This window comes from Pongo abelii, chromosome 14 (genome assembly GCF_028885655.2).
Source record: "Pongo abelii isolate AG06213 chromosome 14, NHGRI_mPonAbe1-v2.0_pri, whole genome shotgun sequence".
NCBI lineage: Eukaryota > Metazoa > Chordata > Mammalia > Primates > Hominidae > Pongo > Pongo abelii.
This window is the reverse complement of record NC_071999.2, coordinates 101,869,397-101,887,537: the sequence shown is the minus strand read 5'-3', so window position 1 is coordinate 101,887,537 and position 18,141 is coordinate 101,869,397. Positions and strand designations below refer to the sequence as shown.

At 38.8% G+C, this 18,141-nt stretch overlaps 1 protein-coding gene across 2 annotated transcripts in view; it reads right to left on the bottom strand.

Annotated features, from left to right (window-relative positions):
• The window catches only part of DNAJC3 (DnaJ heat shock protein family (Hsp40) member C3), a 109,457-nt gene that overhangs the window by 57,042 nt on the left and 34,274 nt on the right, over positions 1–18,141 (bottom strand). For both annotated transcript variants that reach the window (XM_024230931.3, XM_054529560.2), the window contains exons 3-4: positions 8,440–8,564; positions 6,553–6,627 (exon numbers count right to left, since the gene is read on the bottom strand). In XM_024230931.3, coding sequence (XP_024086699.1) covers positions 6,553–6,627; positions 8,440–8,564 — 200 coding nt within the window. The remainder of the gene's footprint in view (positions 1–6,552; positions 6,628–8,439; positions 8,565–18,141) is intronic.

The window sequence follows — 18,141 nt, the reverse complement described above, 5'->3', positions numbered from 1 at the left end:
GATCACTTCAGCCCAGTAGGTTGAGGCTGCAGTGAGTCATGTCCACACCACTGCAGGCCAGAGGATCACTTGAGCCCAGTAGGTTGAGGCTGCAGTGAGTCATGTCTGCACCACTGCACTCCAGCCTGGGCAACACGGGAAGACCCTATCTCAAACAAAAACAAAACCAGAAAACATAAGACACCATGATCAAGTGGGATTTATCCCAGAGACGCAAGAATGGTTCAACATTTAGAAATCAATATGTGATACATCACATGGACAAAACAAAGGGCAAAAACCATACAATCATCTCAAAAGATACAGTAAAAGGATCTGATAAAATTCAAAGCCCCCTCAGATAAAAACTCTAAACAAACTAGGCATAGAAAGAACATACTTCAACAAATAAAGACCATTATGACAAATCCACAGTTAACATCGCAGTGAACGGGGAAAAACTGAAAGCCTTTCCTCTAAGAACTGAAACAAGACAAAGATGCTCACCTTCACCACTCCTACTCAACGTAGTACTGGGATTCCTAGGCAGACTAGTCAGGCAAGAGGGAGAAATAAAAGGCATCCAAATTGAAAAACATGAAGTCAAATTGTCCCTCTTTGCAGATGACATGATCTTATATTTAGAAAAACCAAAAGACTCCAAAATAAACTCTCAGAACTTTTTTTTTAATTCAGTAAAGTTGCAGGATACAAAATCAACATACAAAAATCAATAGCATCTCTATACACCAATAATGAAATCACTTAAATTAGATAGCAATCTCATTTACAATAGCAATAATGAAAATAAAATACCCAGGAAAAAATTTAACTGAGGAATTGGAAGACTTCTACAAAGAAAACTACAAAATACTGATGAAGGAAATTTAAAAAGACAAAAACAAATGGTAAGACATCCTATGCTCACAAATCAGAATTAACATTGTTAAAATGACCATACTACCCAAAGCGATCTACAGATTCAAGGATATCTGTATCAAAATACCAATGCCATTTTTCACAGAAATAGAAAAAACAATCATACAATTCATATGAAACCAAAACACAGCCTGAATAGCCAAAGCAATCCTGAGCAAAAAGAATAAGGAGGCATCAGGCTACCTGACTTCAAAGTATATTACAAGGCTATAGTGACCAAAACAGCATGGTATTGGTATAAAACCAGACACATACATCAACGGAACAGATTAGAGAACCCAGAAATAAATCCATCTACTTACAGCAACTGATTTTTAACAAAGGGCCAAGAACACACATTGGGGAGAGGACAGACACCCTCTTCAATAAATGGTGCTGTGAAAACTGGATATCTATATGCAGCAGATTGAAACTGGATCCCTGTCTCTCACTAAGTACAAAAATCAACACAAACACCTTAAAGACTTAAACATAAGACCTAAAACTATAAAGCCACTAGAAGAAAACATGAGGAAAACGCTTTAAGACATTGGTCTAGGCAATGTTTTTATGGCCAAGATCTCAAAAGCACAAGCAAGAAAAACAAAAATAAACAAATGGTATTATATTAAACTAAAAAGCTTCTGGGCTGGGAATGGTGGCTCACACCTGTAAACCTACCACTTTGGGAAGCCAAAGTGGGAGGATCACTTGAGGCCAGGAGTCTAAGACTAGCCTGGGCAACATAGCAAGATCCCATCTCTACAAAAAATGTTTTAAAATTAGCCAGGCCTAGTGATACACACTTGTAGTCTCAGTTACTTGGGGGGCTGAGGCAGGGGGATCACTTGAGCCCAGGAATTTGAGGCTGCAGTAAGCCAAGATCATGCCACTGTGCTCCAGCATAGATGACGGAGACCCCAACTCAAAATGTAAAAATAATAAGCCTCTGCACAGCAAAAGACATAATAAACAGAGTGGACAGACAAGCTGTTGACTAGAGAAAAATATATGCAAACTATTCATCCAACAAGCGACTAATATACAGAATATACAAGGAACTGAAGTCAACAGTAAGAAAACAAATAATCCCATTTAAAAATGGGCAAAGGACATAAACAGACATTTCTCAAAAGGCATACAAATAGCCAACGGTATATGAAAAAATGTTCAACATCACTAATCAGCAGGGAAATGCAAATCAAAACAATAATGAGAACACCTCACCCAGTTCGAATGGCTACTATAAAAAGACAAAAAATAATGGATGCTGGCAAGAACGCAGAGGAAAGGGAACTCTTACACACTGTTGGCAGGAATGTAAATTAGTATAGCCACTATGTAAAACCGTATAGAGATTTCTCAGAAAACTAAAAATAGAACTACCATAAAATCAAAATCAGTATATCAAAGGGATACCTGTACCCTCATATTTATTGCAGCACTATTCACAATAGTAAAGATATGGAATCATACCAAATGTGCCCATCTACAGATCAATTAATAAAGTAAGTATGGGGTATGGGTGTGTGTGTGGAGAGAGGGAGAGGGAGAAGGACGGGGAGAGGGAGAGGGAGGGGGAGAGGGAGAGGGAGGGGGAGGGGGAGGATGAGGGGGAGGGGGAGGATGAGGGGGAGGGGGAGGATGAGGGGGAGGGGGAGGATGAGGGGGAGGGGGAGGATGAGGGGGAGGGGGAGGATGAGGGGGAGGGGGAGGATGAGGGGGAGAAGAGGGTGGGGGAAGAGAGAGTGAGAGAGAATGAGTGAATGAGAATGGGATACTACTTGGCCATAAAAAAGAATTAAAATCATGTTCCTATGCAGCCACATGCATGGAAACTGGAGGTTATTAGTGAAATATAAGCCAGGCACAGAAAGACAAACATTGCATATTCTCACATATATGCGGGTGCAAAAAAAAAATGTTAATCTCATAGAGTTAGAGAGTAGGATGACAGACATGATAGACATTAGAGACTGGAAAGGGTGTGTCAGTGGGAGGCGGGGATGAAGAGAGGTTAATGGGTACAAACGCACAGCAAAGAGGAATAAGAGGTAATGTTTAATAGCAAAGTAGAGTAGTTAACAATATATTGTCTATTTCAAAATAGCTGGAAGAGAGAATGCGAAATGTTCCCAACACACAGAAATGATAAATATTCAGTGACGGATATTCTGAATACCCTGACTTGATCATCACACAGTCTATGCACATAACAAAGCATCACATGTTCCTCAAAAATACATAAATATGCACAAATATTATGTATTAATTTAAAAATTAGACATTTTGTTCTACAAAACATCCTGTGAAGAGGATGAAAGGAAAAGCTACAGACTGAGGGAAGATATTTGCAAACCACATATACAGCAAAGTATCTAAAATAATAAAGGACATTTAAAACACAACAATAAAAAAGCAAACAAGCCAATTAGAACATGGGCAGAAAACATGAACAGAAATTTCACTGAAAAGGATTCACAGATGGCAGATAAGCACAGGAAACGATGTTCAACATCATTAGTAATCAGGGAAATCCAAATTAAAACCACGATATAGTAACACATCTATCAGAATGGCCAAAATAAAAAATAATACCAAATGCCGGCTAGGATGCAGAGGAATATAAAATGGTACAGTCACTCTGGAAAGCCATTTGGTGCTTTCTTACAAAATAAACATGCAATAACCATACAACCCAGTAACTGCACTCCTGGACATTTATCCCAGGGATAACAAAAATTCACATTCACACAAATATCTGTACAAGAATGTTCACGGCAGCTTTATTCGCAATAGCCAAGACATGGAAACAACCCAAATGTCCATCAGCATCTAAAAGGAACAAACTAAGTGGGATATGTAAAAATCTAGATAAATCTCCAGAAAATTACGCTGAATAAAAAGAGTCAATTCTAAAAGATTGTATAATATTTGATTCCAGTTATGTAAGATTTTTGAAATGTCAAAATTTAAGAAATGAATATCAAATTAGTGGATGCCAGAAAGTATGACTAGGGGGTCAGAGCAGAGTGGGATGGAAATTGGTATGGTTATAAAGGGTAACAGAATACCAAGTCAGTGTCTTGACTATGGTGGTAGGTACCTGAACCAACACATGTGATAAAATATATGGAATACATGCAACAAAGAAATGAATACTACTAAAATTGAGGAAATCTGAATAGATTGATAGATTGTATCAGTGTCAATATCCTGGTTGTGATATAGTGCTATAGTTTTACACTATAGATAAATTCACAGGTACAAAAACAACTTTGTTATTGGAGGAAACTGGGTAAATGGTACCTGTAATCTCTTTGTATTATTTCTTACCACTGCATGAAAATCTACAATTATCTCAGTAAAAATTTCAATTAAAACTAAAAGATTATTAAATACAGATATGCATTCTCATGGAAAAATCCCTATAACAATAGTAAGAGCTAAAAAAATAGTTTGTCTTAAGAACACATTACAAGTATGACTGCCAAAGAGCAATCTAAAAAGTAGAAGGTCTGTGAGAGTCCACCTCCTTGTTTCTGAGAAGTTTTAATACTGATCACAGAAAAGACATTAACCCAAGGCATATCCAAGGTACCAAGATCTCAGTTATCCAGAAGAATACATCCAATGCCCAATAAGGATTAATTTGTGCTAAAACTATATCCTAAATTATTTCTAAAAGACTACTCTAAAGTTTAACTGGAAAAAAATCTAAGTAACAGATTTAAGCATCTGCTAGAAGCAGAAACACATTCTCATGTTTTATAATTCATTCATCCATTTGACAAATGTTTATGCAATACTTCCTTTGAACAAAGGCCTGGGCTAGGGAAAGGTTACTCCGGCACTATCACCTCCCCACCACCCAGTCTTCAGCCTGCTCTCAAGCATCTTCCCAAGTAGGAGGGGAAATCAGATAAAAAGAAAATGACAGCCAATTTTATTGAGACCACAAGGCAGTTTCTGATCCAATACAATTAAATCTAATGTTTTTGGATTTATCCACAGATGACAGAGTATTGTGACAAGGGTTATGATAATGTTAGAAATTTTAGTTTTCTGTTCGTAGTGGTTATCATCATAGTAACTAAGCATTTCCATAAACTATAAAAAATGCAAATAATAAACAGTGGCTTATATACCCTTTCTAGACCATTCCAGAAGCAAACCCATGTAAAACAAAAATGCTGGTCTTTAAAACAAGCCAAATGAGGGCATAAAAAGACCAGCTAAGTGTCTCTAACCAAATCATTTTTTAGTATATACCCACTTCAACGACAAAAAATCTGTAACATTCCCTAACAAATCCAAAGCACTTTACACTTTGTAAAGCAGCCATAATGGATGACTGCAAAATTCCCTTTTAAGAATCTGTTTCACAAACAACTCCATCAAAAAGTGGGCGAAGGATATGAACAGACACTTCTCAAAAGAAGACATTTATACCGCCAAAAAACACATGAAAAATGCTCATCATCACTGGCCATCAGAGAAATGCAAATCAAAACCACAATGAGATACCATCTCACACCAGTTAGAATGGCGATCATTAAAAAGTCAGGAAACAACAGGTGCTGGAGAGGATGTGGAGAAATAGGAACACTTTTACACTGCTGGTGGGACTGTAAACTAGTTCAACCATTGTGGAAGTCAGTGTGGCGATTCCTCAGGGATCTAGAACTAGAAATACCATTTGACCCAGCCATCCCATTACTGGGTATATACCCAAAGGATTATAAATCATGCTGCTATGAAGACACATGCACACATATGTTTACTGCGGCACTATTCACAATAGCAAAGACTTGGAACCAACCCAAATGTCCAACAACGATAGACTGGATTAAGAAAATGTGGCACATATACACCATGGAATACTATGCAGCCATAAAAAAGGATGAGTTCATGTCCTTTGTAGGGACATGGATGAAATTGGAAATCATCATTCTCATCAAACTATCACAAGGACAAAAAACCAAACACCGCATGTTTTCACTCATAGGTGGGAATTGAACAATGAGAACACGTGGACACAGGAAGGGGAACATCACACTCCGGGGACTGTTGTGGGGTTGGGGGAGGGGGGAGGGATAGCATTAGGAGATATACCTAATGCTAAATGACGAGTTAATGGGTGCGCACACCAACATGGCACATGTATACATATGTAACAAACCTGCACATTGTGCACATGTACCCTAAAACTTAAAGTATAATAATAATTAAAAAAAAAGAGAAAAAAAAGAATCTGTTTCATTACTCCTCTCAAATCAAATGAAGGGTCTCCAAAAGGATAGATCCAAAGCCTAATAACGATTAACAAGGGCTTTAAAAGTAGTTCAGCTGACATCTTTAGATTCTCATGGTGGACAAAGCAGAACAAGCAAGCTGTATAAACTGAGTTAAGATTATATATCTATTGGGTACGCTTTACCTTCCAACTGTTAACATGATTCTTTGATGTCTGCCATCAAATAGGAATTCACGATTTGTGATTCTTAAATACATAAATCTGGCTATTCTCTATTTACTGTCTAAGACTATTGACTCTTAGCTAGAAAATTACTATTAACTGTCATAATATAAAAATGGTCAAATATGTTCTCTCAAAATAACATCTTCCTAGAGTCAAATACAAATTGAACTTACCACTTTTTTAAAATCATCTTCTGCTTCATCAAGTTTTCCTTGTTTGAGTAATAAGTGACCTCTCTGTAATCTTGCCTAGAAAAAAAGGGGGCAGGGGATTATCTTGAATATTACAGATTTCTAAATCTTTTTTAAACACGAAGAATAAAACTAAATAAACAAATTATTAATAAATATTTATTTTTCCAATGCACATCTGACTTGACACCAAGAATAATTCCTGGAACCAATGAATGTGTATAATTTTTCTTCAAGTATGCTTCCTTAAAAATACTTTTTGTTCTACCCAAGAAAACTGAAAACATTTCCACACAAAAACTTGTACATGTATGTTCACAATGATCGCCAAAAAGTGGAAATAACCCAATTCCCATCAACTAAATCAATATACAAATAAAATATATCCATATAATATTACTCAGCCATAAAAAGGAATGACATATTGATATGTGCTACATGAATGAACCCTGAAAACACTATGCTAAGGGAAAGAAGTCAGACACAAAAGGCCAAACATTATACGATGTTACATTATATGAAACAAATCTATGACAAGTGGTTGCCAGGAGCTAGGGGAGCAATGGGGAGTGACTGCTAATAGGTATAGGGCTTCTTTGGGGGTTGATAAAAGTGTCCTAGAAGTAGCTCGTGGTGACCACTGCACAACTTGTGAATATACTAAAAACCACTGAATACTTTTAAAGGGTAAGTCTGATGGCATATAAATTATACCTCAATTTTTAAAAATACTTTTTGCCCTACAATAAAAGTTGCGTAAGTTGGGACTTTACCAATGCCTCTTCCCTTTTAACAGGCACCAGTTTCTCCCCCTCCATCTGATATTCCTCTTCTTCTAATGTGTATAATCCCATTTCTTTCAAGAATACCAACTCTGGATGACCAATGAAGCTACATCAATATTCCACTTAACCCTATATACATTACTTTTACAGTACATAAAATTTTCCTAACCCTGTTAAATTCATCAACACAATAAAAAGCAAGATTAAACTATCATAAAAAAGCCACTCCAACTATCATAATACTAAGAAAATGAGCCATTTAACCTTTGTGAAAGGTTGTGCTTGCTTAGCTGTGTAAGATAAATTTGAAAAATATTTGAGATTTGGGAATTCCATCTTAAAATATTAGTAATATTTCAAATCATTCACCCCATATCTAATCAGTTATCTCAAATCCTTCTCAAAATACAGTAGGAAATAAATAATAAATGGCTATCAAATTAATTCTGAAATCACCTAATTGGTCAGTGGTTGTCAATTCCACCTCTGAAAGCCCCACCTGAGTTCTACCTCATGAGTCCCTCCCTGTTCACACATCTGTCACAACCTTGACGGTGACCTGCCAATCATCAGGATTTCCTACTAGGCTACAAGTTTCTCCACCTCTGAAGCTTGTGGATTGGTTCCAGGGGATGTCTCTGCTAATTTAGCATTTTATTGTTACCACAAATCATAGCCCAATTAAGTAATCCCCACTTTATTCTTCCTGGTACAGCCTTAAGTGCAACTGCCTTCAGTCACCTGATAGCCTCTTAATTCAGCCTCTTCATCAACTCATGTCTCAGCCTCACATCTTGCCTCACACTCCATCCTCCACATAGATTTGTCTTTCTAAACCACAAAGCTGACATCACTGCCAGACTTCTGAAAAAAAAAAAAAAAATCTAATGTACCCGCTGTTCTCTTTCACACAGATCTTTGATTCTAGGGACTTTGAATTTCTCTTGTTCCTCAGTCCACTACATCACTGTAGCTTTGATCTCTTCCAGCTATGTCTAGCATGCCAGTCGTCACCTTATGAAACAAATTATCTCTCCCCAAGTTCTGTTAAGTTCCCCTTTAAATAAAGTTGAGATATACTTACTGCAGTGAAGTCCATCTTCAATTGAATCACTTTAGTTAAATCAGGAAGTGCAGCTTTTGATTTGCCCATAGCTAAAAAGACAGTAGCCCTCCGATAATAAGCAATATAGTTATCAGGGTCACCATCTGAAAATTAAAATAATATTACCTCTTAGTCATTTATTCAAAAATTAAAAAAAAAAAAAAATCACCTGGACAGTATCAGCATTTGCAACTCTACTAAGATGGACATTAAGAAAAGAATCTCATCATCAAAAAAGAGTCATGTTGCCTAGCAAGATCAGTGCAAACAGACCTAGAATACGGGTCAGCAAACTACAGCCCGAGCCACAACCAACCCACAGACTTCAGTTAAGAATGTTTTTTACATTTCTTAAAAGTTGCCCAAAAAAAGAAAAAACAAAAGAAAAATATAAGACTGTGGCCGCAAAGCCGAAAATACTTGTCTAGCCCTTTAAAGTTCGCAAACCCTTGGTCTAGAATATTAACTATATTCAACTTATAACCTTTTTGGAGGGGGGAGGGGGGGTGGCAACAAGGTGTCTGTCACCCAGGCTGGAGCGCAGTGGCATGATCATGGCCCTCTGTAGCCTTGACCTCCCACGCTCAAGCAATCCTGCCACCTCAGCCTTCTGAGAAGCTGGGACAACAGGCGTATTCCACCACAGCCCGCTAATTTTTTTTTTTTTCATTTTTTGTAGAGAGTCTAACCATGTTACCCAAGCTGGTCTTGAACTCCTGGGCTCCAGCAATCCTCCTACCTCAGCTTCCCAAAGTGCTGGGATTACAGGCATGAGCCACTGTACCCAGCCTCAACTCATAACTTTTATAAGTATGCAATTCAGTTTGTCTCTGTGGAGATTTTCATAAGTGAAATACTAAGAATGTGGACTGTGCACATTAGTGTACAGGGTTTTAGAAATGTATAAACCTCTGACTAAATTGATATATTGAATGTATAATCTCTGCTCCCTCACAAACTCCAACTAGAACGGAGGTGAAGAAATAAAGGTACAAGGACAAAGGAGGAGAACAGAAATGAGAGTGAGACTAGAGAAAGGGACTAGAGAAGTTAACATTTTAAGGAAAGCAGACAGATAAATTAGGTTTCTGAGCTAATTTTACTCTGCTTATTAGCACCTGCAAAGTAGAGAAAAGAGCGGATTCAATCAGAAGCAAATCTGCTGCAGAACAATCCTTCTAAAAAGCAATTTGGAAATATAAGTATATAAAGAATTCTAAAACTTACCTTGACAAAAGCCAGCCATCAATCTTTTAAAAATAAAAGATTTATCTACTCAGGTGTTCATCATCATAAGATATACAATTAAACTCCCTAAAAGTTCTACTCCTAAAGTTCTTGTCATTTGGAAAACATTACAATAGAAGAATCTATATGGCAGGACAGTCCATAATCATTCAAAATTATGGCTGTGAACAGTTGTTAATGGCATTGAAAATGCCAGGGGAAGGTGGGTCAGAAAAAGAGATTAGGCTATACAACCAAACATGAAAGAAGACATACAAATGGCCAATGAGCACATGAAAAGGTGCTCACCATCACAAGTCTTTAGGAAAATGCAAATCAAAACCACATTGATCTGCATGGGGGAACAAAAATACTAATAAAAACTAAAAAAGCAAAACCAAAAAAAAAAAAAAAACCACATTGAGATACCAATTCACACCCATTAGGATGGCTATCAGGAAAAATAAAAAGATAAAATAACAAACGTTTGCAAGGTGTGGAGAAACTGGAGCACTTGTGCGCTGTTGGTGGGATGTAAGATGGTATGACACTGTGGAAAACAGTAAGATGATTTCTCAAAAAATTAAATGTAAAATTGAAATGTGGGCCAGCAATTCTACTCCTGTGTATATACCCCAAAGAAATAAAAGCAAGGGTCAAACATGCATTCAAATACACATGTTCATAGCAGTATTATTCACAATAGTCCAGAGGCGGAAACAACCCCAAAGTCCGTCAGTGGATGACTGGATAAACAAAAGGTGGGATATACCATACATACAACAGGTTATTCATTCAGCCTTACAGAGAAATGAAACTCCTAGGTATGCTACAACATGGATGAACCTTAAAAACGTTATGCTAAGTGAAATAAGCCAAGACACAAAAGGAAAATATTGTATGATTACACTAATATGAGGTACCTAACATACTCAAATAATAGAGACAGAAGGTAGAGTAGTGGTTGCCAGGGGCTGGTGTAAAGGGTTAGGAATAGGGCCCTATTGTTTAATGGATGCAGAGTTTCAGTTTGGGATAATGAAAAAGTTCTGGAAATGGATAGTGATGACTGCACAACAATGTGAACACACTTAATGCCACTGAACTGTACACTTACAAATGGTTAAAATGGTAAATTTTCATACATTTTACCACAATAAAAAAGTAAAAATATGAACCAGTCAGAAAAAAAAAAGGTATTTTTTTAAAAAAGGAATTGGGTATTTTAACAATTTTAAAAAACTTCTTTTTCTTAAATCTAAAAATAAAAATATATGATCCCAGCTAAGCGTCACTAACATTTCTTTACTAAATAATTTCCTTTAGGAGGCAAGGACACGAGAGCAAAATCAGTGGCCTGAATATAGGCTATTTCTTACAAAATATTGTAATTAACTTGAGGAAAGAGTAGGAATCAGAGTAACTACATTTAGAATATGCTTGACATACAGTATTTTTCAGTTCAGTTTATATTTTATTTGTAAGGTGCAATAAATTAAAATTTTATGGGTTTGGTTTGTGAACTGGCCATAGAATGATTTCATACCTAAGAATTACTAACATTTAAGTGACGCACCAGACAGCAGAAGGCAGTTCACTGCATGTCAACAGTGGCTATCCAAGCAGAGAGATGGGGTTTCTTCTTTCTGCAGTCCATGTATTCCAAAATGTTTCACAATACATATGGATTACTTTTATATTCATTAGTTTTTAAAAAAACTTAAATTATCCATGGCTTATTCACACTAAGCAAACAATAATACTGAAATACGATGATTTAAGGCCTAAAGTATACAACCCCATCAATTTCATATGTCCAAATCCTACTCAATCTTTGGAGCACAGCTCAAATGACTTATTTGACTATACATGGAAAAATAAAACCTTTCCTTCTCTCAAATTCCATAACATTCTATAATACATATCCCTTACTGCACCTAACACTAAGCACTGATTATTAATTATTTATACACATTTGGCCCTCTGTATCCATGGGTTCCACATCTGTAGATTCAACCACCCTGACTGAAAATATTAAGGAAAAAAAAAAAACTGTGTCTGTATTGAACATGTACAGACTTTTTTCATTATTCCCTAAAAAGTACAGTAAAACAACAATTTACACAGCATTTACATGGTATACGGTAAACTATATTAGATTTCTATTTGGAAAAACCTGACCATTCCAATCCATGAAGAAAAAATCTCCACAGACGACTGTGTATGACTTAACTTTTGTATTAAGGATCCCATCACACACAAAAATTGTCTACATACAGTATTTCTGGAGTGTTCACTTTCACTAATTTTACTGTTCAGTTTTTAGGCATTTTAAGATAGGAAATGGAATTGGAACCCCAATTTATAACACCAAACCTACAAAAATAAGGAATCTGTTGTACTATAAGATATATATTTGGTCTTCTTCCAGCTTCCTGACATATAGCTCCCACAACCTGTGGATCTCTGGAGTGATTACTTTTTTGTATACTAATGAAATGGCTGGTAGCTGGGCACCCCTAGATAGTTTCAGGATGGGAGCTGGTTGCCAGGGGAATCTACCAGGTGAAAAGGTTGGAACTTTGAGTACTCTCTACCCTCCTCGGGTTGTTCAAGGTTGAGTTGGTTACCAATAGCCAATGATATAATACATCATGCCTAAGAGATAAAGCCTCGGGTTGTTGAAGGTTGAGTTGGTTACCAATAGCCAATGATATAATACATCACGCCTAAGTGATAATGTGTACACAAAAACCTAAAAGGACAGGGTTTGGAAGAACTTCCATGCAGCCAAAAACATGGAGGCTCCTGGAGGGTGGTACACCCAGAGAGGGCAAAGAAGTGCCATACCCCTTCCCATATGCCTGGCCCTATGCATCTCTTCCATCTATTTGGTTGTTCATCTGTATCCTTTGTAATATCCCATAATAAACCAGTAAATGTAAGTGTTTCCCTGAGTTCTGTGAGCTGCTCTAGCAAATTAATTGAACCCAAGGAAGGGGTCATAGGAATCCTCATTTACAGCCAGTCAGTCAGAAGCACAGGTAAAACAACCAGGGCCTTATGAATGGCTTCTGAAGTCAGGAGCGGTCTCGTGGCACTGAGCTCTAAATCTGTGGGATCTTAGGCTACCTCCAGGTAGACAGTGTCAGAACTGAACAGAATTAGAGGACATCCAGCTGCTGTCTGCTGAAGAATCTGTAGGATTACTTGGTGGAGAGAAATTCCCACACATTTTGGTGACCAGAGGTCACAGAAGTATTCTGCACTGTGAGAATATAATAGGAGAAACTGAATTTTTTTGTCCACTGAGAATCAAATGACAATAGTTTAACACATGAATCAAGAATCAATTTTCTGGCTAGGCACAGTGGCTCATGCCTGTAATACCAGCATTTTGGGAGGCCGAGGTGGGTGTATCACTTGAGGCCAGGAGTTCGAGACCAGCCTGGCCAACATGGTGAAACACCGTCTCTACTAAAAATACAAAAATTAGCCAGGCATGGTGGTGCACACCTATAATCCCAGCTACTCCAGAGGCTGAGGGAGGAGAATCATTTGAACCCAAAAGGTGGAGGCTGCAGCGAGCTGAGATCACACCACTGCACTCCAGGCTGGGTGACACTGCGAGACTCCGTCTCAATTTTCTTAGAGGCATGGGGTCACCTGCACGGTAAATCAAAATAGCCTTCCCTGGTTCTTCATCTTAAAATACCAACAGTTCCTGGAACTAGAGTCCATTCCTACATCACTGTGCATGAAGTAGCAAGTGAAACAAGAATCGGTTTAGAAATGCATGATTAGTTTTTACCAATACAAGATTGGATAACCTTGAAAATAAGTATTTTTCCTATTATCCATCCAATACATAATATTGTTCATTATGTAAATTATTTGCAAGTCTACATGTGGAAATACTATATTTCATTTTAAACCACCTAATTCAAATCCTTATACTAGCTCATTATAAACTTGAACATGGGAGATGGATTTAACATCCACCCAGAATCCTAGAACTATCAAACAATTCCAATATGAGAAAATTAGCCAGAATAAAAGAATACAACTACTATCTGGAGAAAACACATCAGAAAGCCAATTACAAATGATGCTGTAAATGGTGGTAGTGAGAGGCACAGGAAAAACACGCTGGACTGGTGTATTAGTCGGTTTTCATGCTGCTGATAAAGACATACCCAAGACTGGGTATTTTTTTTAAAAAAAGAGGTTTAATGGACTCACAGTTCCACAAGGCTGGGGAGGCCTCACAATCATGGCAGAAGGCGAAAGGTACATCTTACATGGCAGCAGACAACAGAGAATTGAGAGCTAAGCGAATTTATAAAATCTTCAGATCTCGTGACACTTATTTACTACTGTGAGAACAGTATGGGGAGAACCACCCCCATGATTCAATTATCTCCCACCAGTTCCCTCCAACAACATGTGGGAATTATGGGAGCTACAATTCAAGATGAGATTTGGGTGGGGACACAGCCAAACCATATCATCTAGATACGGAAAATGTTTTATTCGTGCTCTCAGCTCACCCAACTAAACTCCTTCATTCAACAATTTACTGAACTTACCACACATTAAAATAGTAGCATAGCTCAGAATCTTTTGAACTGGAATATCACCTTCAGAAAGTTGCTAAAGCACTTTTTGTTTCCTTTTGTCTAAATGTAAACAGTAATGTTTGTCCTCATTTCAGAAGTGAGGCTGAAATGTGATGACAGCACCGTAACAAGTTTAAGTGATATAAAAATCTAGAAATGGATTTTGTTTTTGGATTCGGCAAAACTATGTAAGCGTTGTGCTAGTTAGTTTTCTTACCAAGCAAATGAAGAAATCAATCACTTCACACTGCCCACCATTTAATCTACCACTTAAGACATTTGTTTGTGCCAGATATACCTAAGACCCTCTGTAAAGTCTATTAAATTTAGGGTTTCAGATCCCAGGATTCATTATCCCCATAGTTGTTTTCTGATAAACGCACATCTCTTAAGAGTTTCAAAAGGCCACAACACCCCATCACCACCTACTGCATAATCCTATTGATATGGGAGGGGGGCAGGGAAGTGCTGAGTAGAGAAGGATGGGGTCCCTGGTAGGGCTGCACCCCCGGCCTGTGCCCACAGACCTAAGTGAGAACAGGCACTCCTGTTTTCATGCCCAAATGTTGCATTTTCCGAGATCACTCTGGCCAGCCACACACCCCATACTGTGCCCATATAAATCCGGGACCTTAAGCAGACACAGACACAAACAGCTGGATGTCTAGAGGAGAAGAAGGGCATACCAGCAGACACTGGCAGAGCAGCGACGGCAGAACAACATGGATGCCGAGGGGAGTTCAGCCAGGAGTGGCCACAGAAGAGTCTGGCTGCTGGGCGGACTCCAGAGGAAGACCACCTTACCACTCCATCTCCCACTTCCAGCTCCCTATCCATTTCGCTGAGAGCCACCTCCACCACTCAATAAACCTTGCATTCAACCTTCCAGCCCATGTATACGATCTGATTCTTCCAGTACACTGAGCAAGAACTCAGGCTGTCACACTGGCCCCATCCTTGCAATAAGGCAGAGGGTCTATTGAGCTGACTAACACAAGCCATCTGCAGATGGCGTAGCTGAAGCAGCACACTGTAACACACACCCACTTGGGCTTCAGGAGTCCTAGACATTGCCATGGGGCCGGAGCCCAAAAGCACTCCCCACGGCCTTTGCACCTGCCCATCTGCATGCTCCCAGTAAGGGTTTGAGCAGCGGGGCCCCGAAGAAGGAAGCCACAACCCTGTCGCACGCCCTGCAAAGAAGATATGAAAACTCTCCCATTTCACTATGATAGAAAATTTAAACTTTATTTTCTGGGGATTTTTTGTTTTTCTTTTTGTTTTTTTGAGGCAGAGTCTCACTCTCGCCCAGGCTGGAGTACAATGGCATGATCTCAACTCACTGCAACCTCCACCTCCCAGGTTCAAGCAATTCTCGTGCCTCAGCTTCCCAAGCAGCTGGGATTACAGGCACCTGCCACCATGCCCAGTTAACTTTTTGTATTTTTAGTAGAGAGGAGGTTTCACCATGTTGGCCAGGCTGGTCTCGAACTCCTGACCTCGGGTGATCCGCCCACCTTAGCCTCCCAAAATGCTGGGATTACAGACGTGAGCCACCACGCCCAGCCTTAAACTTTATTTTCTATAGTTTGTTATGAACAATGTGTTCTACATGAACTAAAATGATAAATGGTCTTCCTAGAAATCATGATGTGTGGCCGGGTGCAGTGGCTCACACCTGTAATCCCAACACTTTGGGAGGCCAAGGGGAGCAGATCACCAGGTCAAGAGATCGAGACCATCCTGGCCAACATGGTGAAACCCCGTCTCTACTAAAAATACAAAAATTAGCTGGGCATGGTGGCGCACGCCTATACTCCTAGCTGCTCGGGCTGCTTGGGAGGCCAAGGCAGAATCGCTTGAACCCGGGAGGCAGAGGTTGCAGTAAGCCGAGATCACACCACCGCACTCCAGCCTGGTGACAGAGCAAGACTCCGTCTCAAAAAAAAAAAAAAAAAAAAAAAAAGAAATTATGATGTGTATCCCATCTGAGAGTCACTGCTACTTGCCAGATCACATTGAACAAAATGACGCTTTATTTTGGAGACAGGGTTTCACTCTGTTGTCCAGGCCAGAGCACACTGGCGCCATCAGCTCACTGCCTCCTCAAACTCCTGGGCTCAGGCAATCCTTCCACCTCAGCCTCCCAAGTAGCTAGGACTACAGGTGGGCACTGCCATGCCTGGCTAATTTTTTTTTATTTTACTTTTGTAGAGACGAGCTCTTGCTATGTTGCCCAGGTTGGTCTCAAACTCCTGGCCTCAAACAATCCTCCTGCCTCAGCCTTCGAAAGTGCTCAAAGTGCTAGAATTACAGTCGTAAGCCACCACACTGGCCTGTTATTCATATTCAGAATGCACTAGCAATGATTTACATTCTCCCTTTACTAAATCACACCAATAAAAATGCCATGTTTCAGCATCACTGATTTACACCTCTTGGTGAACACAGTAACATTTTACTGGGAATTTTGGGAAAGAGCTGTCTCAAAAAGTCTTGTATTGTAGTGAGAAAGCTAAAAAAAAAAAAAAAGGAGCAGTTATTTAAAATGACTTTAATTATATACCATAGCCCTCGATGTTTCTAATAAATGTGAGACTAAGAAAACAAACAATAAAGTATAAAATAGGTAGAAAGTATATACATTTCTGCAAACACTCTAATGGTAGTAGGTAAGAATAAATACTTTAAGACACACTTTTTCTAAGACAGTAACTGAAAAGAATTTAAATTCCCATGCTGAAGCACTGAAGACAGCTTGAATCACCAGAAAAATAGTGGACTTAGTAACGATGTGGTCACACAGTAAATAGCCCTTAGTGAAAAATCTTGTGCAAATTATTGTGCAAAGTAACCACTATTTCTTAAGGTGAGTTAGTCATCGAAATGCAAACTTCCTAACAGAAATGTCACATAGTTAAGAAACCCCTGTTATTATAGCAAACCTGTTTTTAGAAAAGCATTAATTTTCAGAGACACAAAAATTATATTTCTACATTCTTTACATATCCTACTGCACCTTTTTTTTTTTTTAAAGAAAAAATCAAGACAGAGAAGGAGAAAGACAGAGTCTCACTCCATCGCCCAGGCTGGAGTGTGGTGGCACAATCATAGCTCACTGCGATCTCCAACTCCTGAGCTCAAGCAGTCCTCCTGCCTCAGCCTCCTGAGTGATTATACATTATTTTCAAAGAAATATTTATATTCATTATTACCATCTGATCTTCACAAAAATTCCTATGGGTGACACAGTGAAAACTGCTGGGAACTTGCAGGTAACTTTTTAAAGTGTGCATTTTCTTACATAACCGGACCAATGTCACAGGATTACCCAGTGGCAAGGCCAAGATTAGAATCTGTTTCCCTTTTCAAGGTAATCCACAAAGCCATATTTTCTAATACCTTCACAGAGTACAACGATAGAAGTTCTCTGTATATTTATACAGCAGGCTACTGCAATGCAACTATTTATGTTTCACCTGACATCCCAACAGGTACCAGCTACCCCTACATTCCAAGGTGAGATTTCTAAGGTCACTTGGAAAAGTTTGTAAGTGTCCTCTTTGCAGGACAGAGTAGACTGACTGGTGTATCTGACTCATCCCTGAAAACTCTAAATGGCAAGAGACTAGCAGGCTCTCTGCTCTCATAAGAAGGAAGAAGGGGTTGCTATTTGGACTGTCCTCTGTCTACAGACATGGTCAAGGCAAAGAATACATGTATGCTTCTCACAGACCAAAGAGAGCTGGCTTGGGTTGTCTTAAATCTTGTCCACAAGGTGACTCATGAAGAAGTCCTTTGCATTTCCATAAGACATTTTAGAATCAGCTAGTCA